This window comes from Eublepharis macularius, chromosome 1 (genome assembly GCF_028583425.1).
Source record: "Eublepharis macularius isolate TG4126 chromosome 1, MPM_Emac_v1.0, whole genome shotgun sequence".
NCBI lineage: Eukaryota > Metazoa > Chordata > Lepidosauria > Squamata > Eublepharidae > Eublepharis > Eublepharis macularius.
Window position 1 is genome coordinate 127,540,144 of NC_072790.1, and position 25,246 is coordinate 127,565,389.

At 41.6% G+C, this 25,246-nt stretch overlaps 1 protein-coding gene across 1 annotated transcript in view; it reads left to right on the forward strand.

Moving 5' to 3' along the window:
* SASH1 (SAM and SH3 domain containing 1) overlaps nucleotides 1-25,246 on the forward strand; it is a 189,981-nt gene that overhangs the window by 122,086 nt on the left and 42,649 nt on the right. Inside the window, exons 9-11 of the mRNA XM_054969939.1 lie at nucleotides 11,994-12,126; nucleotides 15,547-15,893; nucleotides 19,937-20,008. Coding sequence (XP_054825914.1) covers nucleotides 11,994-12,126; nucleotides 15,547-15,893; nucleotides 19,937-20,008 — 552 coding nt within the window. The remainder of the gene's footprint in view (nucleotides 1-11,993; nucleotides 12,127-15,546; nucleotides 15,894-19,936; nucleotides 20,009-25,246) is intronic.

Genomic DNA, 25,246 nt, shown 5'->3' on the forward strand with positions numbered 1-25,246 from the left:
AAGTCTTGCTGCTGCATGGTGCTTTCAAAATATTCCCTCCCTTGCTTTCTCTGCGTACCACTATACCCCATGCTAGTAGTGACTCATAAGGCAGGAATGTGCTTCTGCCTATAATAAGGGGAAATCTAAAAGGTAGTTGTGACCCCCTTCACATTGCCATCTACCGTAAACCACCCTTCTCAGGTTTGGGGCTTTGCAAGAGATTAAGGGGAGTCACAATATATGACCTGTCTAACGTCTGTTTATCAGGAAGAGAGCCCTGACCCAAATCCACACAGAGTGCCCACTCTCCTATTTCCAGAGGCTCCACCAGACAGGCAGTCCATTCCTTATATTTACTGTCCTTCACCCAGCTACTGCCCAGTGCTATTGGGGAAAGGGAACTCAGAGTTAATTTTCCCTAATACACTGCCACCATTTATTTAAACTTAGCCCATTTATCATGACCAGAGTGTTTGAGTTTGAGTGTATGTGTTTTATTTCCTCTCAGCCAACAACTTCCAGCCAGCCAGGGATAAAACAGAAACAAGAAATTTTATTTACAACATAGAACACTGGAGCGAATGATTTTAAAACATCCTACTATATAAAAGGCAAACCGTGTTCCTGACAAATCAGTCCCTACCATGGTGTGCCTCCAGAAGGCGCTGCCGTAGAGGAAAGCCCAGATGAGGCAGCCCATCCCTCCAGAAGGCATGCCACAATGGGAACCCCAGGCCAGGATCAGACACAGAGCAGGTGGCAATACTTGCTCCCTCTTCACCCAGCTGGGATCAGGAGTGGAGCAGGTGGCAATGCCCGCCCCCCACTTTCACCCAGCTGGGATTAGGCATGGAGCAGGTGGCAGTTCCCATGCCCACTACACCCAGCTGGGATCAGGAGCGGAGCAGAAGGCAATGCCTGCCCCCTGCCTTCACCCAGCTGCGATCAGGAGTGGAGCAGGTGGCTATGCCCTCCCACCACCTTTACCCAGCTAGGATCAGGTGTGGAGCAGGTGGCAGTGCCTGCCCCCCCACATTCACATGGCTGAGATCAGGCTTGAAGCAGGAGGAAATGCCTGCTCCCCCTTCATCCAGCTTGGTTCAGGAGCAGAGCAGGTGGAAATGCCCACTCCCACTTCAACCTGCCATCCTTCACCTGGATGGAATCAGGTGCAGAGCAGGAGGCAATGCCTGCCTTCTCTTCACTCTGCCGGGATTAAGCATGGAGCAGGAGGGAATGACCAACCCCTCTTCACCCGGCCGGGATCAGAAGCGGAGCAGGCAGCAATGCTCACCTCCTGCATTCACTCGGCTGGGATGAGGTGCAGAGCAGGAAGCAATGCCCATCACCCGCCCAGGATCAGAGCAGGTGGCAATGCCCATCCCCCTTCATCCTGCCAGAATGAGGCATAGAGCAGGAGGCAACGCCCGCTCCCTCTTCACCAACTGGGATTAGAAGTGGGGCATGAGGTAATGCCTGCCCCCTTTAACCGGCCAAGATCAGTAGCAGAGCAGGTGGCAATGCCTGCCCCCCCTTCACCTGGCCTGGATCAGGAGTGAAGCAGGTGGCAATGTCCACCTCCCACCTTCACCCGGCTGGAATCAGTCACAGAGGAGGAGGAGGCAATGCCCGCCTGCTTGCCCTCCCCTTTCTAGAGCCCGTTGTATTTTTTCCCACAGCGGGCTTTTTTTACTCATATAGATATATTGTGGTTAAATAGCGAATGATTACTATGTAACAGAATAGATTAACAGCTAGCTATCTCTCTGCTGCCTTTCTTGAGAAGTCTCCGAGCCTTCTTCACTCAGCAACTGCCTTCCAACAGACTTTCAACTGTTACTGGCCCAGCATTCCACCAGCTCTCATTGGCTGTTTCTCAGGAAAGATGGAGCTGGAAGTTATTTCTATCTGTCACAGTAGTAAAAAGGCAACAGAAAATAGGGGCAAAGCTATAAAAGATCTATTTTGTTTCAGAATTTCAGTGAGGCAGCTAGGCAGAAAAGGGGGAATGGAGAGAGACTGGTGATGCTTAACCCAAAGAAGAAGAGGCAAAGGCAGCTTGGCTTGTTATAAGCTTCACCCTCTTCACCTTCCATTTACTGCAGTTGACCAACAGTATGTAGGTTGCAGGTTTGCCAGAAGCCCTGCAGTGCAAGGGAAATCTGGACATCATTTTCTTGGATAACAGGCAAACAGGGAAAACAGGCAAGCAGTAGATTAACTGGCACTTACAAATAAGATGCTGTCTGTTATATATATGTCACGAGCCCCTTTCTTTTTCAGTTAAATTTTTTCTTTAACCCTCTTCTTACACCCACTGGGTAGATCGCTGTCACCAGGAATTATATTCCAAAATAAATTATTTAAATTTCCCTTTTAATAACGTGCTGAAGCATTAGGCTTCTTCGTGGGACTCTTTGGCCCTGAGGATAGGAATGGGATATATAGGAATGACAGATATTTTGGGATTAACCCCCCCTCCCCAAAAAACATGTTTATTTTTACAAGAATTGTATCAGTTTCACTCTAGTACTTAAGCTTGATGGTTTCAAAGATAGTTTTCAGTTCTTAAAATTTCCTCACATAGGCTCAGACACACAGAGTTTCATAAACTTTCTCTCCCAGGTGCGCACACAGTTTGCCTGCTTCAGATAAATTAATCTCTCACTCAAATACACATAGACTTTCTCTCAGGCACACACACAGTTTGCCTGTCAAAACCAGAAAGCAAGATGAATATTCTGTCACAGACACACACAGATCAGGCTTCCACACGGGTTGCCTAAATGAACTAGAATGAGGATTCCCTCAGGCTTCCACACATGTTGCCTGCTCTGCCCAGACTCAATATTTATCTCAGTAATGTATAGAGACTTTCAGGCTGCACACAGCTTGCCTGCTCTGCCCAGACTGAATCTTCTCTCTCTGCTCAGTAACTAAAAACTGCATTCACTCCACCCACACTCTCAGTCATCAACCAGTCATCTCACTCACTCTTCCCTCTTTCACCTGCACTGTTCATCCATATCACACCAAACATTTAAACACACACACACACACACACACACACAATCATCACAATATATCTTGCACACTAACCAGGGTTTTACATCTAAATGTTTTACAGTGCCATCTTAAGCATAGTTACACCTTTCTAAACCTATTGACTTCAATGGACCTAGAAGAGTATAACTATGCTTAGGGTGACACTGCTGGTGAAACTTCACACAAGTCATCAGGAGTACATAAGCATAGACTAGGGGTCCCCAGCTCTTTCGACCCTGTGAGCAACTTTGGAATTTTGAGAGGGTAGTGAGCACCACCCCAAAATGGCTTCCACAGGTGGACAACCCCAAAATGACTGCCTCAGGAAGTGCAGGTAACACACAATCCCTCCTCCTCACTTTGGAAAAGAATCACATAAGGGCAAATAAAAAGAAACAATGGAAAAAGGGGGTGGGGGGCGCCAAGGGAGAAAGAGAAGAGGAAATAAAAAGAAGGAAAGCCTGAAGGGTGAATGAAAGCACACATCTGCTTGCTTACCAGTCCTTGTGATCTTCAAATGACTGTATCTGCTATTGCAACTGTGGAAAACCCTTTCAGTTGAATGAGGGAAGCCAACAACAAACCCTGCCTTACAGTGGTCCTGCCCACTTTTGGAAAACTTTGGTGCATTAGGGAAGTACTGGCAGGGACCATGGTGCCAGTGGGCATCATGTTGGGAAACCCCAGGATAAACCATGGTCAGCTGGGTTTGAAGATAAGTTGAAGATAAAATAAGTGCACTAAGTTTTGATCTAAGCAGGGACCATAAGGCCTCGTCTGTCTCAGCTTTCTTTTGCCTTGGCGTTATTACTTAGAGACTTGACTAACCAATCAAGGGACCTTGCTGCTGACTTGGAAAGAAGGATGAGGCCCTGGCTCCATAATAGAGCACATAGTTTGAATGCAGGAGGTCTTATGTACAATGCCTGGCAACTCTAATAAAGTCTCTCAAGTAGTAGGCATTGGGAAAGATCTTTCTGTTCCCTAGAGAAACTTTGCCAAGCTCAGTAGACAGTATTGTACTAGATGGTCAAATATTCTGACTATATATAAGGCATCTCCATATGTCCAAGGAACAGAATCTAAAATAATATTAGCATAACAGGCAGGTAGATGGCATACATGTCAAAGAGCCTGTGTTACTGCCAACCTCCAGGTGGGGCCCTAGATATCTCCCAGAATTAAAATTGATCTCTAGACTACAAAGACCAGTTCCCCTGGAGAAAATGGCTGCTTAGGAGGGTGCACTGTATGTCATTATAACTGTTGAAGTCCCTCCCCAACTCCCACCTTCTCCAGGCTTTACCCCCAAATCTCCAGGAATTTCTCAACCTGTGCACAACAAGAACATATGTTCATACGCCAAGCTATTCTTAGTGAAGAAGAGTGACCTGACTGAATATTTTCCTGACCACTTTTGATGTCCTAACTTGGTAAATTGATAGAACTGAGATTTTATAAAAGGATAGGAAGTATGTAGACTCTTAAATTTGCTCTCCTAAACTGGTGTTCAGCCCATAGCTTGGGACCCCTGGAGGGTCTTGGATTAACACCTGCTCTGTCATGAGTGCCTATAGAGCCATCACTTTTTCAGCCTTTTATCTGCTGCTAGAGTGAATACATAGAGACCAAGAGTGCCACACCCCCTACCTCTCTTTTCTTGTGCCTCCTCTGCACTTCCTACTTCTCTTTGTATGCACATTGAGAACAGCAACAGGACAGTAAGGCAAAGTCAGCTCACTGGATGAGAGGCACTGACTAGGGGTGTGTCATCCGGGTGCAGGAACTGGGTAAAAAGCCAGTTTTAAGCCAATCCGGTTAAATTTGCCTATCCTGGATCAAATTAGAGAATCTCAGATCCGATCCTGGAATGTAGATCAAGAAGCCCAGATAAATCTGAGTTAATCTGGGTAAATCTAGGATACGTGGTTTCAGCCTCTGGCTGGCTGATTCCTGCCTGGTTTGTTTTTTTTTCAAGACGAGAGGGGGAGGAGGGGGGAGTAAAGCAGAGACAGGAAGAAGGGGAGAGTAGCTGGCCAAGCCGTGCAGGAGTTTTCCTTCTCTGCTGACTGGGATTCTCTGAGAAGGAGAGAGCCTTTTTGAAACTGTCCTGCAAGAAAGTTTTTAAACATCTAAGTTGCAACAGTGTCTTTTAGTTTGGTTTGGGTGGAATTCACTGTTTTGATATGGTTTGATTTTGGTCCCCTTGCTTCCCTTTGATTCTTGGGGGATTCCATTCCCTGGCTTCAGTTTGGTTCTTTTGGGCTTTCTCAGGCTTGAGCTCGCATTTGGGAATGTACCTCTGACTAGTGGCAGCCTTGCCCCTGTGATGTTTTGCCTGAATGCCTGCTTGGAAATGTTTCCCCCATAGGAAGCAATGGAGAATGGCTGGGGGCACCTGACAGTCAAGAATAGGTTCTCTGCAAATTTTAAGTTTGCTTGAAAAATGCTCCCCCCAAACCCCTGGATAGTTTTCACTGTAGGGAATAATGGCCTGCTAAATGTGGGAGTCTCTAATACTGCTGAATCAGGTCAAAGAATCTTTCTGGGATTTCAAGGATGCTGGATTTTTGGGACCCCTAAAACCTGGGTCCATGCCCTAATTTGGGCGGGGGGGGGCTCACCCCTAGCTCTGTTTTTTGACTTGTTCCTTTTTGTTCCCTGGTACTTAGTTGTCTTGGGCTGCTGTTCAGGATTCTAGCCTTGACACTGTAAATCATAACTTTGGCTCTTCATGTCATGAGTGATGTTATATTACAGTTCTTGGTATTCCAGGTCTGGAAATAATTAAGAGCAATGGGTTAGAGCATTACAATTCAAAATATAGGTAATAAAACTTTTTAAACATGTTAAACATACGAAGAACATGATGCTCACAAGTTCTAATGAAATTTAAAACATTACATGTGAGAAGCATTTCTTCCAAAATGTGTCTCAATATTTACTTGCAGTTAAGAGAGCTAAAATATGATCTGGAGAATTGATATATTTCGTAGTGCTTCTTCCCCTTGTCATTGTGATGACATTAGTGGTTGATGGCTTACTCGCCCTTTTCCTCTCCCCTCCTCCCATTTGTCTTTCACTGAAATTCCATTGGCAGTAATTAAGAAACTGGGGGGGGGGGTCAACAAGAGGTCAGTAAGCCTCTGTCAATGAAACTAAGAATTGTTTCCCATGTACAACACACTCTTTTTTCCCTAGTGGGGGACAGATTTGCTTAGAGCTGACGACTCCTGCCTTTCTTGCAAGTTATGCAGTTAGAGAGGAACTGAGGGTGAGGGAGGAGATAATTGTGTCAGCACAGCAGCCAATTGATCCTTTGACTTTTTTTCTCTCTTTTCTCCCTGTACATACATACCAAGTAGCGGAAATTGGAGCCAGTCATACATCTGGTAATGTGGCTCCTGAAAACAGGCATTTTGTGCAAGGGGTAGAATTCCAATATAGTTCTGAAGAAGTGTTTCAAATCTAAAACTTAAGAGTTACAAAGCTGAGAAAGGGAACTTGCAACACTCCAGGGAGGATTATTGAGAACACAGTGCTAAGCCTACTAAATGCCAAAACTGGTAAGTCATCAAGCATGTGGCCGTGTTCAGAGGAGAGGAGGAGGAAGGAGAAAACTTCCGAGGGTTGTATTTAACTTTGTCACAGCATGCTGGTTTTTCTCATTCTTTTTAACCGTTCTCAGGTTTTATGGATTCTTTTCTGTACTTTTGTCCCTGAAATTCCCCAGGTTTAGGACTTTTGTAAAAAATCAGGATGGGCTTGGGTTATTTAAGTGTGTGTGAATGTACTGTTGTTAACCTTGTTTTAAAGTGAAGGAAAGGTAGAAGAAATGAATAAAAGAAGAAACATGGGAATATTCTGGAATGTTCTAGCTCAGTTATTTATAAAGATAATAATAGTACTAATAACGGTGCTTATATTTGGCTCTTCTAGGGAGATTAGTACCCCACTCAGAGTGGTGAACAAAGTCAGTGTTATTATTATCCCCACAATACAGCTGGGGAGCTGGGGATGAGAGGAGTAGCTTAGCCAAGGCCCCTGCTGAGCTCATGGCAGCAGTGGGATTTGAACCAGCAAAGTCTGATGTGTACCTAGCCACTTAACCACAGTGAGACATAAGATCCACAGTGCAGGAATACAATCACAGGTGCCTTCTGCCACCATTGTAAGTTGGCAAAGGGTCCTGCCGTGACATAAGAGGATGTGTGTTATTGCTTCTGTGTGCAACGGCCATCATTGCCATAGCACCAAGTCACACAAGCTTTAGCCTGTAGTAGAAATTAGATGGAAAATAGAGATGATATGTTTGTCTTAAGATGCTTGATAGATTAGTTGCCAAATAGGCATTTTGCCATAGCAAAACTCACTACTTTGGTACATCTGACTACTTATTGGAAACAATAGAATTGATACTACTGATGCTGATGTTATTATGACAATTCATACCTGTCCCTGCTTCATTCACATACAGGGTTTCCCACATTAAGACACTGAATTAAGACTAAAACTATATATCTGCTTGGGGATTAGGTTCTTTGAGTGTAAAGTCATATTTGAAATATATTTCTATGTCAAGCAAAGTATACAGTATATTTTTTCTTTACTTGAACAGTTCTATAACAATTGCTTATATAACAATAACAGACCTGAGGTGTGTCTGCATCTGTATTATGTGCCATCTGATGGCTAAATAGTGTAATGGTGATGGGCACTGAAACTAACCTAGCTGAGTGTTGAAGAGGTAGTTGCTATATTAAATGTGAATTCGCCTGTCTTGTACCTAATTAATTTGACATATAAAAAATTACTAAAGAAAATAGGAACAAGAGATACAAGTAGATCTTCTCTTTTGCTTTGATAAAGCTGAGTTCCTTTAGTTGTAAAAACTCTTTTCTACTGTTGAGAATTATTAAAAATGAGCTTTGTGGAAACTTAGGCAATTTGGTGATTACAGTAAGAAGAGAAAACTGAAGGGTGTGCAACTGTTTGAGAGGAGATATTAGAGGGCATATTAGGAACAGGCACAATTCTGACTTATAGTCACACTTGTTTTTGTTGGAAGCACAGGCTAAGTACTGCCAAAGCAGCAGTAACAGCTGGGTTTTAGAGTTTTTTGACCATCCGAGGAAAGGTTGTTTCAGTTTACTGTATGTATTTGTTATCTGCAGATGCTGTTTTGTTCCTGTTCCCATGAGATCCCTCATGCAGTTGTGTAATAGAATGACCCAAACTGGCCCACTTTTCTCTAGTATTAGAGCATTGCTGATGTGTCAGAGATGTGCAGTTGTTCCAAAAGAAGCTGAGAAAGAGACCTCGCCTTAGCACATTTGCCAAAAAGTGGCCTCTGCTAGTCTCGCTGTATTCCACTTGCTGCTGAATGGTGTGCTGTCACTTTAAAGCAAGCATAATTTTTTGAATTGGCTTGGTCAATTTGTTATGGTTTAAAACTGTGGAGCCAGCTGTCTGCAATCTGATGTAATGTTGCCATAGAAACTAGAGATGAAACACTGAAGCATTCGCTACAGAATTTCTGCATCCAGCGTTAGCCAAAATAATTAAGACTTTAGGCATTACAGGCTTGGGGGAGGGAGACCTCGTGGAATCATGGATGAGATTCAAGATGTCCCTGTTCCAGTGGCACAAATCTGTTTTATTCCTTTGAATATCCAATAATTTTTTTTTCATAGAATTCTTTTAGAGACAAATATTTATGTGTGATGGACACGTGTCATTGTGCTGTTAGAGATGCTGAAATATATTGCAACAGATTAGTCACGTGCATGTCAAAGCAAAGTATTCAGAACTGTTGTGTTTGTAATACTCTGAGTAGGTAAGCTACAACACAATATCCTGTAAAATGCCCTTTTTCTGACAAGAAAAAGCATTGAATAGGAAGCAGATATTGTATATTTCCTATATTGCTGCCTTAGTCAGTACAGAGAGTGTTGGGGTAGATCTTTGTCTCTTGAGTTGAAAGACTTGATGTGTGAAATCTCTCCCACACCAGCCCACACACACACACACACACACACACACACACACACACAAAATGCATTCATTGCATCCAACTTTTGTGGTCACATTGACAAATACTTTAATCAAATAAGAATCCAGAATGTTTCCTTGATAAATGTGTCATATCCTGTCATTCATTACTAATTGTAATCTGTCCTCTTATCCTACTATATTAAAGGCTAAGCATGTTCCAGACAACTCACTTCCTACCCTAGTGTGCCTCCAGAGGGCGCTGCCATGGAGGGGAACCCAGAAGCAGCAGCCCGTCCCTCCAAAAGCACGCTATGGCAGGAAACCCAGCCTGAGATCAGGCATGGAGCAGTTGGCAATGCCCGCACCTGCCTTCACCCAGCTGCGATCAGGAGCGGAGCAGGTGGCAATGCCCACTCCCCCACACACACCTTACTCAAGCTGGCATCAGGAGTGGAGCAGGTGGTAAAGCCCAACCCCCAACTTCACCCAGCAGGGATCAGGAGTGGAGTAGGTGGCAATGCCTTCCCGCCGCCTTCACCCAACTGGGATCAGGAGTGGAGCAGGTGGCAATGCCCACCCCCACCTTCACCCAGCTGGGATCAGGAGCGGAGCAGGTAGCAATGCCTGCCCCCTGACTTCACCCAGCAGGGATCAGGGGTGGGGCAGGTGACAGTGCCAACCCCCTGCCATCACCTGGCTGGAATCAGTAGCAGAGCTGGTGGCAATGCCTGCCCCCCTTCACCTGGCCAGGATCAGGAGTTGAGAAGGTGGCAATATCTGTCCCCCACCTTCACCCAGCCAGGATCAGTCACAGAGGAGGAGGCAATGCCTGCCCATCTGTTCTCCCCTGTCTAGAACCCATTTTATTTTTTCTCACCATGGGCTTTGTTACTAATCTAAGACATATTTACTGAACTTTGGCTCCCTAATAATAATGTATATGCAACTACAAGTATATAGAAGGCACTATAGAATTCTTGGAAATCCTATGTAGATGTTTAGATAAACGATAACATTTTCTGTTAGTTAACACACATACAGGCCACAGAAATAAATCTAATAGCAAATAATACCCATTCATTTGATTGCAAGATGTGAAATTAATTAGCTCATTATTTCTCAGATATGGACAGTCTATATCTACATACATCCAGTGTCTGGGTAAAACACAGCTCAATATCTAGCAGCATATTTTATTGGCTTAAGAGTTCAGTGGACTTCTTTTAGGAAAATAGTTGTCCTCTTTTTAAAAACATGGACTGATTGCTGTTGTAGAACTCAAAAATCATTGGAGGCATTGGAAGAATTGAGGAAGACTATATTTTTTACTGGTATTAATTGGATTGAATTGTTCTGTGTGTATGACAAGGCTCCTCAGTAATAAAATCCATAGTACTATGAGTAGTATGAAGCTCACAGAATGGGACATTTCTGCCTTCTCTCTCCTTTTACAGGTCTATGAACCACCCCTCCATCCTGTTCTTGGGAGTTAGGATCCTCATGAATAGCATGGGGGTTTGCAATTGCCAAAAACTGCCCCACAAAAGAAATGCTGATCTGCTAGCATGCAAAGGTGATTACACCAGCAGAAAACATAAAATTATAATTTTAGGAGATTGCTTGGATAAATCAGACTGAGGAAGTCCATAGTATCAGTCCTGTCATGGCTGCTATAGTTAGCTCAAGGCTTATGTGTTTTGTAAAAGTAATTATTAGGTAAGGTCTGTTTTGTCAGGCTTTAAAACATGACCAGAAAATAATGGCACATTCCAATATAGATACTCAATTGACCTGAAGTTCACTGACAGGAAGTTCCTTTTGAGACTGCTGAGCTAGATGTTGGGAATGTGATGAATTAGTCAGGGCTATACATGAAGGCAGAGTGAGGGATACCATCTTTGCAGATTTCCAGCTGGAATGCTCCTTGGAATGTATTGTATACAGTGGCATTTCTGTGCGGTAAAAGCAAAGAGAGACCCACTTTTTCTTCTTTTTCTCCCCCTTTCCCACACTCTCACACACAAGATTTTAAGCAGGATAAAACAGAGGAAATACTATATTGGGCACTGGATCTAGCTTGAAAATAGGAGCTCTGATTTGGTTTACAAGGGATAGATTGTTTCAGCCTCATGGTGTCACTCACTGCTGCTAGAGAGGGTGGATTTTTTTTGGTCTCTGTAATGTTTGATACTTGAGGGAAAACAGCTGGAACTCAGTATACTGCCTCAGATGCAAGACAAAATGGGATGTTGGGGAATATGGACTATACCGCCTGTAAAGGTCAGAGTTTTCCTTTGGTCAGTTCTAGAGGAATGCTGTGTCTGTATTAACTCCAGTCTTGAGAATCTTCAGTATGCTGAGCTCTGAACCAGGGAAGAAGATATTTCTCTGGCTCTTTGTAGCTAATAAAATAATCTGGAGAAGATGAGATCTCCTATTTCCTTCCCTTTCCCTTCCCTTTTCTTCCCCTCCCTTCGTTTTTGCTGCTGCTGTTTTTGATTACTTAGAAGTCTGGAAAAAAGTAGTCAATGATAGAGTTTCAGTTCAGTTTTGAGGAGCTGTTTATAACCAGTTTTTTAAACCTTAAGTTCCTCCAGGCCAGGCAAGTCCAGTGCCTGACCCAAACCGCAGGAGCTTAACTAGCAAGTCTAAAAGAGTCCTGCCTGAAATGTTCTGAAAGACAACGTGGAAATAGCTATTATTACACAATGTATAGAGAGGAGGACCAGGGCGGGAGCACATTTTGGTGCCTGAATTCTTACTTTGTGCTAATTGGGTGGTAAAAATGGTACGTCTTGCTCTTTTTAAAGTAGTTGGTAATTTGTTTTTCTGTTTCTTTCTCTGTCCCTGGTTTGAAAATAACAGTTTTAAGTTACAGCGTTAGTCTTGTCCATAGCGTACAGTAAGGCTGGAGAAAGTGACTGAAATATTGAACAGTGCCTTTATTAACATTTCTTTTTGTTTCTTGCTAGTCAAGAGAGCAATCAGATGATGAATCGGAAGAATTGGTGAAGTTTAAGAGACTACATAAATTGGTCAACTCAACTCGCAGAGTCAGGAAGAAATTAATAAGAGTGGAAGAAATTAAAAAGCCCAGCACTGAAGGTAAGTACCTAGCTAATCATGATAGGGCTGCATGTACTTTATCTCAGTTAAAATGTGCATGGAAAAATGGTTAAAGGGAATTACTTCTTGCCATCATACATGATCCCATGTGCTATCCTAAAGCTAAAAGGTTAGGTGCAAAGAGCTCTTCTGTGAGAGGAAGATATGCTAATCACACATATACCCTCTAGCCATATCCCCTGCATTATATCATGTTCTTTTCTGGAAGGTCCTCTGACCATCGTGAGTAGCTTTTTGGGGAGGAGCAAAGAACTGAAGGGGTGGCAGGAAAACCCCATTTCATGAGCAGAATTCAAACCAAGTTTTTATATTTTACACTACTGTTCTGCTGCATGTACTAATGGAGTCTGAAAGACAATATCAGAAATTCATGCTCCCTCTGATTATGCTGAAGTGCTCTTAGTTTCCAAGACCAGGTTGGATCTCTCAGTCATAGTACTGAGTATAGGCTCAAGAGATTTGTGGGGAGCATAGTATTTGGCAGACACAGAGGACAGCGTCATGTTTTCTGGTAAAATCAAAGAATTTTCTATAGAACACTGTTGAGGATTAATAGTTTTCTTTTTCTTCAAGGATCCAGCCACAGGGTGACTCTTGAACACTGTGCTGGAGTTCATCCTATATATTGAAGGCTAGTAGGGTTTTCATGGGATACAGAAATATCTGCTTGACTAGAAAGCCTCTCCCTTCAAATTCTATAAATTATGCTTTCACTAGGGGATAATCTGTCTGTCAGGAAATGCATGTGGTTTACTTGGGTGGAAGTGGGGAGAACATCACAGTTTCTTCCATGTCAAAGTGTGATTTAACCTTGCTCAGCAAAATGCGCTGAAAGTGAGATTTGGCTTTCTTTTCCAAGTTAAAAATTGTGTTTTGTTAACCCTATCCATCCCACAAAAGACAAAAAACATACAGTATTTAGCTTTTTCTGTGCAGTGTGTGAGAGAGATACAATTCTTACGCAAATATTATCAACCGTGGGTTTTATTTTCCCTGTTAGACATATACCCACTAGCCTCCAAATAGTCATGCTTTTGAACATTAATATAGAATCTTTCCTTTTAAAAAGTGTTTAAAAACTGTAAGTAACTTTGGTTTCAGTAGAACTTCCTTCTGAGTAATCATGAATGATTGAGCTATGAATTGTCTTACAGTGCAGTCCAAAACATTCTAAATCCATTCACTTCAATGGACTTAGAAGCGTGTAATTCTGGTTGGGATTTAACTGTTATTTACATAATGAGAATACATGTGGCTATTGCTTCTTCAATTAATTGTGGACAATGTTATATCTTCAAAAGACATGTACTTCACATTGTGCCAATATTAGTATTTCATGTGAGCTTGTGTTGTGTCCTTTTGTAGTACAGGGTATAGTTTTTTTTACTGATGAGACACAATGCATGCTTTCTAAGGCTTTAACATAAAATGAGCTCAGTGACTGTCTTGAATATCAGTGGGTATTGTATTTTGTTACAAAGAAGAAAACAAGTTAGTAAACAACTGAACACATACTTAAGATGCTGAAAATCTGACTTTAATCACAGTATCTGGGACATAGAGTCAAAATTGTAGGCTCTGGTATATCTTAGGAATGATCTTGAGTCTGATTAAGGAGTGGATGAAGAGAGTTTGTTCAGGAACTACAACTTTGACAGAAAGCAGAGAAATAGGATACTAACTACCTCACTAAACTGGGAGGGACTTCCATGAAGAAACAGGAAGTATCCTAAGTATACCAATCTGAAGACATGCAAGGACAGAAGAGAGGCAAAAAGAAGGATCTTATTTTGCTGCCTATCTAACTGTCAGACTCTGTCTTCTGACTTCTCTGTACACAAGACATTGTATTTCCACCAAAAATTGTTTCATTTGACTTTATTCTTGTCAGTTCTAATTCAGTTCAGTTAAAAAAAGATGATAATGTGGTGTGCTGTTTTTCCCCACTCTATCCGTAACACAAAAAGGAAATAGAAACTTTAGTTTTGCAATTCTAGGCTAGTAGAGATTGTATATAACTCAAAGCAGTTCTTTCATTCATCGCTTTCAGTATTTTCAGTCTGGAAGCTACTATATACAGAAAATTGAGTTAACTTACAATGCAATTTCTAAGCACAGTTACTCCAGCCCATTGATTTCAGTGGGATTAGACTGGAGTAACTCTGATTGCACTGTTAGCTTAGCATTTTGTTTAACTCTGACAGTCCATAGAGTAGGAAAAGACTCAGTGAACTTCTCCACAATCTCTTCTTACCCTGAACAGTGTATCCTATACCTAATACATCTCCAAATGATATCTATCCCTTTCCCCCTTAAAAATCTCTTACAAGTATCACAGCCTATACCCCACACACACCCCTACCATCTTTATTTCCATTCTGGTAATTTAAATCCATTTCTCTGTGCTGTTTCTTAATTGCCAGTGACGTCAAGTACATGCCTGGGAGACTAGAAATGCAGCCACTATATTTTCTAGGCAGCAGCTCTCATTTTAATCCTGTCCTCAGAATAAGTGATTCTTTCTGACAACTTTTTGTTTAGTTGACAACTGTAATCCTCTCTTCCTTTTACTCTAGAGTAAAGAGCCCACTGTCTTTAATCATACAACTTGCCCTCTGCATTACTATCTTACTGTCTCTGTTCTGTCTGCAAGATATTTGCCGTTCTTATATTTTGAAAAATAAAATTGAATAGAGCCAAATTGGTTTGTTTATTCCTGTGTATTAAATGAAATAAAGATGTTTTGTTTGATTTTTGCACTCCAGCTCTTTTGCATTGAACGTCATAATTTTTAATAAATGTTTTACTACAAAATGTTGTTTTCCCTTTCATAACTGACATTTGTATCTAACTGACATTTGTTCTGTCACAAAATTGAAGGAAGGCTATTGAGCTACATATGCCAGTGTCTCTTTTCTTTACTAACTGTATTTTTCTAAGCTATGTACATATTATTCTGTTTTTTCAGAAAAGATGTCTCTCCCCACCCCCCATACATAGGGTTGCTAGGTCTTCTTACCCTCGCAGTGGGTACCCCCACACCTGTGCAATGATGTCATTTCCAGGAAGTGATGTCATCGCACAGGTGTTGGGGGCCTGCTGCGAAGCACAGGAGCGCTTTTAGGAGCACCACCCTGGGAGCTCACCTAGGAGGCCCGTTCCTACACTTTCCCTGCCCCCGCCCCCCACCAGCCAGGTAAGTGGTGGAAGGGGCAGAGAGTCGAAGCAGGGGATCCCCCACCCCCATCAGGGGAATGGAATCCCTATGCACACACAGACTCTTTGGGTGAACAGAATACAACATTTTTCCTTTCATTGTGTGCCTCTTTTGGAGGTTTTTCATTCAAGTTTGAGTAAGGCCAGAGTGAGAGTTAATGTGATGGTTTGTTCCATTCTTAGGTGTAGAAGAGCATTCATTTGACAGCTTTCCAGTACCAGATGACAGATCGGCACTTTATTCTGGAGTTCAAAAGAAGCATGGCTACTTGGATAGTTCTTCTGAGAAGCAACCAGATGATGACTCAGACTCACTCACCACGTCTCCTTCATCTAGCAGCCTAGACACTTGGGGTACTAACAAGAAGTTGCTCAAGACCTTTAGTAAATCTGATAGCCGTGGCCTTATTAAGCCTCCAAAGAAGCTTGGGACATTCTTCTCCTACCCAGAAGAGGAAAAAACTCCAAAGGTTTGTCGCTCCTTGACAGATGGAGAGATGAAGAAGAACCTTGGCTCTCTGAGCCACGGGGTAAGTAAAGAAAGTGTTTGCTTCTATGACAACAGGCGCAAACACCATGTCCTGGTATCCTTTGAGGAAATTCAGAGTGTCAGGAAACATATCCGACTGAAGAAAACAGATTCTAACTACTCGTGTTCTAGAGCTTTTCTCTGCCAGCGTCCTGCTAGGAAAAGCATATCTCCTTCAATTTGTGACCTGCAACTGCTTCGCCACAAAGCCAAGGGGGGAGGAGGAGGAGGTTGCAGCTTCCCAAACAGAAGGCTCCGAGGGCGCAGCTCAGTCAGTGAGTTCAATATCACATATGTGGTGGAAAGAAGCCTGTACAGTCACCTCAATTTGTCACACCTGGTGCGGCCTGTTACTGACAGGACCCTGAGCAAAGCTGAAGAGCAGGATTTGAGACGGTGCTTGCTGGAGGAGGAGGAGGAGGCGAAGAGGAAGTGGGCTGCCACAGTGGACCGCTGTACTAAAAGGGTTCTCTTAAGAATCCACCAAAAGTCTGTGAGTCCAAGCATTATGCTGAAGATGGCCTACCAGTTCCCATGAGGTTGCAGTCAGCATTGCTTGCTTTTCCATTATAATTTTTCAATGCTTAGTTCTTTGGCTCTTTCTTCTTTGCCCACCCCCTCCCCAATTACTTGCCAACATGATGTTCTAGTAAGTGCTTGGACAAAATGTTTTGGCCCTATTGTCCAAATTGGTGAAATTCTGTGGAAAAAAACATTACCCTTTCTAACCAGAATAACTAAAAGCAAGAAAAAAACCATCAAGGCAGAAAAAGTTTATATTTTAATAAAAATAATATGAAGATTTATATTTTGTAGAATCCAACATTCCTCAGAAGATAATATTGAATACAATGTCCATTATCTCAACCACCTGCTCACAGGACACAAGCATAACTGCATGTATGCTGAAAGTTATACAGCAAAACAGTATAATGAGATGACAAGAGTAATCCCTGCACTGTATTTTCTATACAAAAATATAGCTGCTAATGCTCTTACCAAGATCCTGCCTTCCCAATGGAAATAGTCCGTTTGTCTCGCACGCTTCTTGTCGAACAAGCCAATATCTGGTGGGCTTAATGACTTAGAAAAAGTTGATGGCCCAGTATCACATTCAGACACACCAGAAAGATGCCATATTATAACAGGCATAGGAAGAGGAACTGCTTAATGGGGAAACTTGTGTAAACTTTTCCTAACCAGAATAGTAGAAATTTCAACCTAGGAAGTGTTAGGGCAGTGTACAGACTTGTCATGCAGTTTTTGCAGGCTGTTACAGGTGCCTTAAAATCAGTTTTTTGTGTTCTCTTTCATTTCTGCTGCTCCCACCCTTACACTGTGCAAAGTGTTATACAGTTCCTTACCTCACTAATTCTCCTTACAGTTCTGTAGAGTATGACTATTTTATTCCAGTTACATTGATAGTTTAGGCTGAGAGTTAGGGACTTCCCAAAGGCCAATTCATTGCTGCATTGGGATTTGAACCTAGGCCTATCAGATATGATGAGTGAATAGAAAGAACTTGCATGCTCAGAGGCAGAGTACTTCTGAAAGCCAGTCATTGGGGTTGCAGCAACAACTTGTGGAGGCATTGTCCTCTGTACCCTTGCATGTGGTTCTTCCAGAACATCTGGGTTGGCTGCTGTAGACTAGATTGACCATTGGTCTGATACAACATGGTTGCCTTACATCACCCAATGCATGCAATCACAGTAACTGGGTTTCAGTGAATCTCATATTCCTTTACCACTGAGTAATGAACATTTCATTTGTTTACTTTGTAGAAGGGTAGAGAGGCACTTTTGCTAACAGATTCATAAGATAGTGGAAAAACTGCACTATATTAAACAGCGAAAGTTCTAAGAGATTTAGTTTTATAAGGGTTCGACTGTAGTAGATAAAAGAACTACATCGTGGCCATTGCAAGAGTATGTTAATTTTTACCCAGAACAATCAAGAACTTCTCTCAACTGTTTCATAAATTAGTTGATTCTGCCTTGTTCACAAAAAGTACTTCACAGTTGATATCAGATAAATTAACTCTGGACTTGAATATTCATAATGTATATATATAAATAAGCACTGTTCCCTGAAATTTTGTCCCATAAATTCTTCTGTTGCCATTCCATAGATTATTTATGGTTTTGGTAGCCAGAAGCCAGATTTTCTGATGTGCTACTTAGGATAAGTTTAGCTTGTTCATGTAGGTGTGTTCCCTTTCTTCAGATGGAACCTCTAATTAACTACTTCCTGTGGATTTTCATCTTTTAAACAAACAAACTAGAACTTGTGATCTTTAGGCACCTCTGCACCCTTTCCCTCTAAGATAATAATAAATGTTTACTGCAACCTCAGGGAACTGTGGCGGCCTTGTCATGTTCAATTGGTTACTTGTCTTAATCCTTTTTTTTGGCATTGAAATTTGTTTTGATGCCCAAGGCATGCATGGATCTTTCAAAACTTGCACCAACATATTTTTGTGTTTCTGTTTTTTATTTTGCAATGCAATGTGGCATGTCTATTCCATTCAAAAGCCCACAATCATTGTTCATAAAACTGAGAGTTATAAAATTTATTTACAAAGGGAAATTTTGTGGCCACCAATTATACCAGGAAATTAACTATACTGGTACAAACCAGAAATCTTAAAATGGTACTAGTACTACTTTCACTTGTTGTTTACTAGCATGTTGCCAGAAATTTCCTTTTAGCCATGACTTTGTAGGGAATCACACATTAGAATCATGCAGCATAACCATTTCATGCTCAAGATTTGGGATTTAAAGACATTAAGCTTTCAGGCTCAGGTTATCTAGAATGTTGTCATACTGATTTTGTTTTCAAGAAAGTAAATTCCACTCTTCACTCGGTTGGTGAATGGCTATCTTTCAAGCTTTCTTAGCAGAAATGCTAATTCAGACTCATAAATATAGCTGACTTGATAAAGGGGAGAATGTTTCTTGCTATAATGTTCTCAGCTATTCAGATGCAGCTCATTAGTCAACATTTAGCCGTCTTCAAGCAGGTAGTTGGCATAATTTTAAAAAGGAGACATTTCTTATTTTGCAATGCAATGTGGATGCCATAGATAATAATTATTAATACTCTTTTTATTTTATGGTCCCTATATGATAAGAGAGGAATGGTATAAAACACAAATATATTAAAATGAGAGGCACATCTACTTCTAGATAAATGGAAACAGCTCCATTTGTGGAATGGAAAGGCAGCTGTTGAGCCCTACAAAGGAGCAAGCCTCTTTTCAATTAATGAAAACAATATAAAAAAGCACTATTAGTTACAGCCAAGAACTTTGTGCCTTGCTGTGGAAATGTACTATTAGCTATCAGAAGCAGGTAGTGACGTGTTTAGGCAAGCAAAACTATCACAATGAGCATCCGGTTTTTTGTCTTGAGCTAAAGCTCTGAGATTGACTCATTATTACACTGTAAATATAACCTACTTTTTCTCCTACTTGTACCGTGGAGAAGTTGATGAGAAACATAGAACCAATACTTTCCAGGAATGAAACTCCCTTTAATATATCTCTTGAAAGCATAGGCAAATGGCTGTTTTAGCCAAGGTGCTGTAGATTTTGTAGGAGGCCTTCCCAAACTATTGCTTTTGTGTATACACTTTGGATTGCTCTATGCTCAGCTGCTTTCAGGAGTTGTGTTGCACTATACAGGATGGGCTGTTAAGTTTATTGTTACTGCTCTGGATCCCTCTGACAAAAAGTGAAAGTGGCATGATGGTTACATAAAATGATTCTTCATATTCACTTTAAATCTTCATTTGTGGAGGAACAACCCAGTTAATGTAAAGTAAAGAAAAAATCTTAAGTCCAGACTGTCTAAAATGATAAGTAAAAAGCCAGGAAAGAGACATCATGCATGAAATACATGCATGAAATTTCACATATTTCTTTCAATATCATAATTTTTACATTTTGACTGGTATCTTCATGCACCTGAAAAATATTCAATGTAATATACTGATTTCACTGTTGTGTGATAAGACACTTAAACCTGTCTTATTTCACAGAGGACCTGCAGCTTTGGTGGATTTGACTTGACAAATCGCTCATTACACATTGGAAACAATTTGGATCAGATGGTGAGTATGAGATAAAATTCCTGGTTTGAAAATGTATGAGACCTCTTATTCATGCAGCCACAGTGGTGCTATAACAGTAGTTACAAGATCCAGGAAAATAGTGTCAGTTGGAATTGTTCAACAGATTTTTGAACTACATTGAGAGACGCAGTAAACCTGTGAATACCAGCACCAGGAGACAACATCAGAGAAAGGCCTTGACCTCTATGCCTTGTTGTGAGACAGAGTACCTGGTTGGCCACTTGTCTGATCTAGAAGGGCTCTTCTTACGTTCTTCTTCTGACACATATTGTTCTTCTTTGCTGTGTATCTTTACTGTGAATAGTTGCACATAGACTCTACAAGAACTATTAATTATTTACCTTTCAGTTATTATGATTATGATAAGCAACCTTATTTATGTTGGAGAAAGTGACTTAGAATTGAGGTGTGTATTAGAAAAGTATAATTTTATTATCGTTGTTATTCAGGAATAAGAATGCCTGGCCAGATAAAATAAAATCCTAATTATATTGTCAAAGGCTTTCACGGCCGGAGAACTATGGTTGTTGTGGATTTTCCAGGCTGTATAGCCATGGTCTTGGCATTGTAGTTCCTGACGTTTTGCCAGGAGCTGTGACTGGCATCTTCAGAGGTGTAGCACCAAAAGACAGAGATCTCACTGAGAGTGTCACACTGTGACACTGAGAGATCTCTGTCTTTTGGTGCTACAGCTCTGAAGATGCCAGCCACAGCTCCTGGTGAAACGTCAGGAACTACAATGCCAAGACCACGGCTATATAGCCCGGAAAATCCACAACAACCAAAATCCTAATTGATGTGGTGTTTATTTACTTAAATGTACTCCTTTCCCTTACAACTCAAAACAGTTTACAATTCCAATACAGAATCCAGTAAAACACTATTAACTTCTGTCCTCAAGACAGTGCCTACAACTTAAACACCATTTAAATCCCTAGATAATAAAATGGCTTTACAGTACCCCTGAAGACAGGGATATATAAGAAGAGACAATCCTTCAGACATGTAGATCCTATGGTTTTAAAGGGCTTTAAAGGTCATAATAAGAATCTAGAATTGAATTAAGAAACAACTGGCAGCCAATGTAGCTGTTTTAAAGTAGGCAAGATATACAATAATGTACGTTCTAAACTAGTTATAGTTTGGGGTTTTATTTCAAGTGCAGCCACATGTAAAGCATGTTATAGTAGTCTAACCACAAAGTTACAATAGCATGTATTATTGTGACTAGGTAAATGAGTCAGAGAAAGGAGAGAGCTGGCAAATCACACGCTGCTCGATAGAAGGCAGTTGTGGGCACTGCACTAACCTACTTATACATAATTTTCCTGGAGCATCTTGGAGTATCCACGCACCTGCAAGAGAAAAGGAAATGTAATATTAGATGTGATTGGACCTCGTCACATTCATGGTCCGGCTGTTGCCTATATTTGTATGGAATATTATATATAGATGTATTTTTGTATGAAGATATTGCCTGTATTTATTATGTAAGATACTATTTATTGTATTTAATCTGACTATTGAGCACTTGTATACTTTACACTTTTACAATTAATAGAAATTTATATTGTTAATTGGAGTACTAATTCTTTCCCCGGATATTTACTCTCTGTAGCATCCTGAAAGTTGGCAGTGCAGGGCTCCCAATTTCCCCCACCTCTTCACTAATTCTATGCAATATCATAATGGTGGGGCACAAAACTACACACCTCATTGGGTTCCTGCAGGAAGAGGGAATTGACCTGGCTTGCATAACAGAGATGTGATTGGAAGAAAATGACATGGTGTGTTTGCTCCAGCTCAGTCTATGTGGTCTTCCACCAACCCTCACAGGAGGCCAGGAAATAAGGGTTGCCGTTATACTCTGTGAGTCTTTCAGTTTCCACAGACTCTCGATTAGAGATGGGCACAAACCAGAAAAAAAAACCTGTGCGGTTCGTGGTTCGTTGCATTTCACGAACCATATACTTTCACATATCTGCCCCAGTTCACGAACCGGTTTGTTTAGTTTGTGAAAACGTCACATCCAGGTGAGCTAATCGTCCCTTCCAGGTCAGCAGAAAGTCACTTCCGGGTCAGCAGAAGGTCTGCAGGAAGTATCCTGTTGCCTAGGAAACTGATTGATTGGTGCCAGGCTGTCTGCAGTGACAAACCAAAAAATGAACCAAACAAACCAGCCTAAAGTTCGTGGCGGTTCGTCAGAAATGGGCTCTGATGAACCGCCGGTTCATGATCCACAAACCAGCCCCGTTTGTCATGAACTTTGGTTCGCATTTCATTTCGTGCCCATCTCTACTCCTGATACAAATTATAGCTGACATTGACTGTATTCTCCTTACATTGGAATCTAAGGATAGTTTAGGTATACTGCTTGTTTACCAGCCACCTAGTTCCCTAGTAAGCACTCTTTCAGAGTAGGCAGAAGTGCTCCTGTTCTGGGTGACTTCAACAATCAAGCTGAATGTTCCATGTCAGGGATGGCCCAAGATTTTATGGCTTCATTTGCAGTCTCTCTCAAATAGTGACAGACACCACACATGAAAGAGGCCACACCTTGGACTTAATTTTTTGCACTGAGCCTTTGAGGGAAGGTTTCCTTTGTGAATTGGAGATTCGCCCTGAACTGTGGTCTGACCTCCTGAAGAAAATGGAGTATATGGTCCTGAATACCCACAAAAAGTGGGATCACTGAAAATGGTCCACTCACGGAGGCTTATGGATCCTTCTGGACTTCAAAATACTCAGGGGGTGGGGGTTAGAATTCCATACACAGCAGTATGAGGCTGCAGTGGAAACCTGGAGCAGGAAACTCCTTGAAGTCATTTACAAGATTGCACCTTGTTGACCTTTCCCACCCTTGCAGCAGAAGCCAGCCCTGTCGTTTGCCACAGAGCTAGTTGATTTAAAGAAGGTTAGAAGATGTCTAGAAAGATGCTGGAATAAAACTTGTGCTGAATCTGATACAGTGCACTTCAGAACCCCTTGGAAGACCTATGAAGCAGTGGTAACAACAGCAAAGAAACATTTTTCTGCAACAATTGTACCAGCAGGTACACAAACATCCCACTTGTTTAAGGTGTCTCGCCATCTTCTGACTCCAGTCCTAAATCTGAATCTTTAAGAACAGACTTGTTTAAGAGCAGGCAATTAGCTGTGACACTTTTGCAAAGTTTTTTTGCTGATAAAGAACATTGAATACCCTCTGATCTCTATACTAATATAGGCAAGGTGGAAGATATGCTTAATACACGATCTGGTCAGCTTATGAGCTATTATGACCCAGTTACAATGAGAGTTATTGACAGGATCCTGGCATCTGTGAAGATCACCACTTGTGCACTGGATTCTTGCCCATCCTGGCTGCTGAAATTGTGTAAAGACCACATATATAAGCCCTTGATGTCTGTCGTAAATCAGTCACTTACTTGGGGCACCTTCCCTTGGCTACTCAAAGGGGCAGTCGTCTGCTCTCTACTTAAAAAACCATCTCTAGCCAATTATTGCTCAGTCTCTAATCCATTCTTTCTGGGCAGATTGAGAGAACTGTAGCTGACCAACTCCAGGTGTTATATTACTGTTGTGCTCTGGATCCTTTAGTCTGGTTTTAGGCTGGGATGATGGAAACAGTTCTGGTGGCATTAGTGCATAACCTCCATTTGAATATGGACAAGGACTGCACTTCTTTGTTACTCCTCCTGGACCTATTATAGCCTGTGACACAGTAGACCATGCCATTCTATTGAGATGTTTGGAGGCAGAAGTGGATATCAGGGGATGTGCTTTGGACTGCTTTTAGTCATTCCTCATGGAACGGACTCAGAAGGGTTATTGTTAGTGACCAGTTATCCTCAATGTGAAAATTATCTTGTGGTTTTTTACAAGGCGTAAACTTATCCCCTATGTTACTCAACCTCTAAGTAAAACCTTTAGGAGAAATCATTCATAGCTAAGGAACTGACTGTCATCAAATGATGATACCCAGCTCTATATCTCACTATCCACATTCCCTGGCGATGCTTTCAGCTTTGGTCAAATGGTGAAAAATAAACAAATTGAATCTGAATCCAGACAAGACACAAGTGATGCTGGTTGGGAAGGCAGAGATCTTGAAGGACGTGCATCCCACTTTTGACAGGGTTATATTTACCCTTGCTGACTGGGTGAAGAGTCTGGGGGTTATGCTGCTGCTAGAGAAGCAAGAAAATGCAACTGCAAAAAAGGCCTTCTCCTAACTCAGACTAGCTTGGAAGATGGCCTCCTACCTTGACACAGCTGATCTGGCTACCTGGATTCATGCCACGGTAACATCGAGACTAGTTTACTGTAATGCACTCTACATAGGTCTCCCTTCAAAGTCAATTCGGAGACTCTAGCTGGTACAATATGCCTTATCTTGATTATTATAAGAAGCTAAGGCAGAACATGCATATTACTCCCATTTTGCAGTCACTCCATTGGATACCCATCAGTTTCCGGGCTCAATTCAAGGTATTAGCTATTACATACAAACCCTTCATCACCTTGGCCACTCATATCTGTGGAATAACCTCTCTCTTTATATTCCTTCATGGCACAAGAAGGCCTTCTGCAGGTACCACCTTGCATATGGGCATAATCAACAGCTGTCTGTACATGTGCATACTACGTTATGGCCTCCACCTTACAGAATGGCCTGCCTGAAGAGGCCAGGAGAGCTCACGTGCCCTTGACTTTCTGCAAACTATGCAAAACTGAATTATTCAAGAGGGCTTTTTTTATTCAGCTAATAGGCCTGTGCCATAAGGAATGGATCAGACAGATGTCTTGGTAATAGGGCTGGGCCTGTAGATTATACTACTTGGTACTATCTGTTGGTGTAGCTACATTCCTATGGGGAGTTTCTACATCATTATGTTCGTGTAAAATTCTTATTTGCAGTGTTTCATATCTGCATTTGGTTCTGTGCTTTTTATCAAATTTCTGTAATCTTGTATTCTATTGTATTGCTTGTTGAATGTACCAACTGTTGATCATATTGGCTTATACTGTGTAATCCACCTTCCGTCTCAGTGAGAAAGGCAGACTATAAATAACATAAATAAGTATGCTGATTAAGAGCACAGTCCTACATTGTGCTGTCGATGAGTATATACAATCAGATTCAGAATCTGGTGTAAAAGGATGCTTTGCTCCTTTGCTTTTATCCCTAAGATGGATCCTGATGTTTTGCACCAT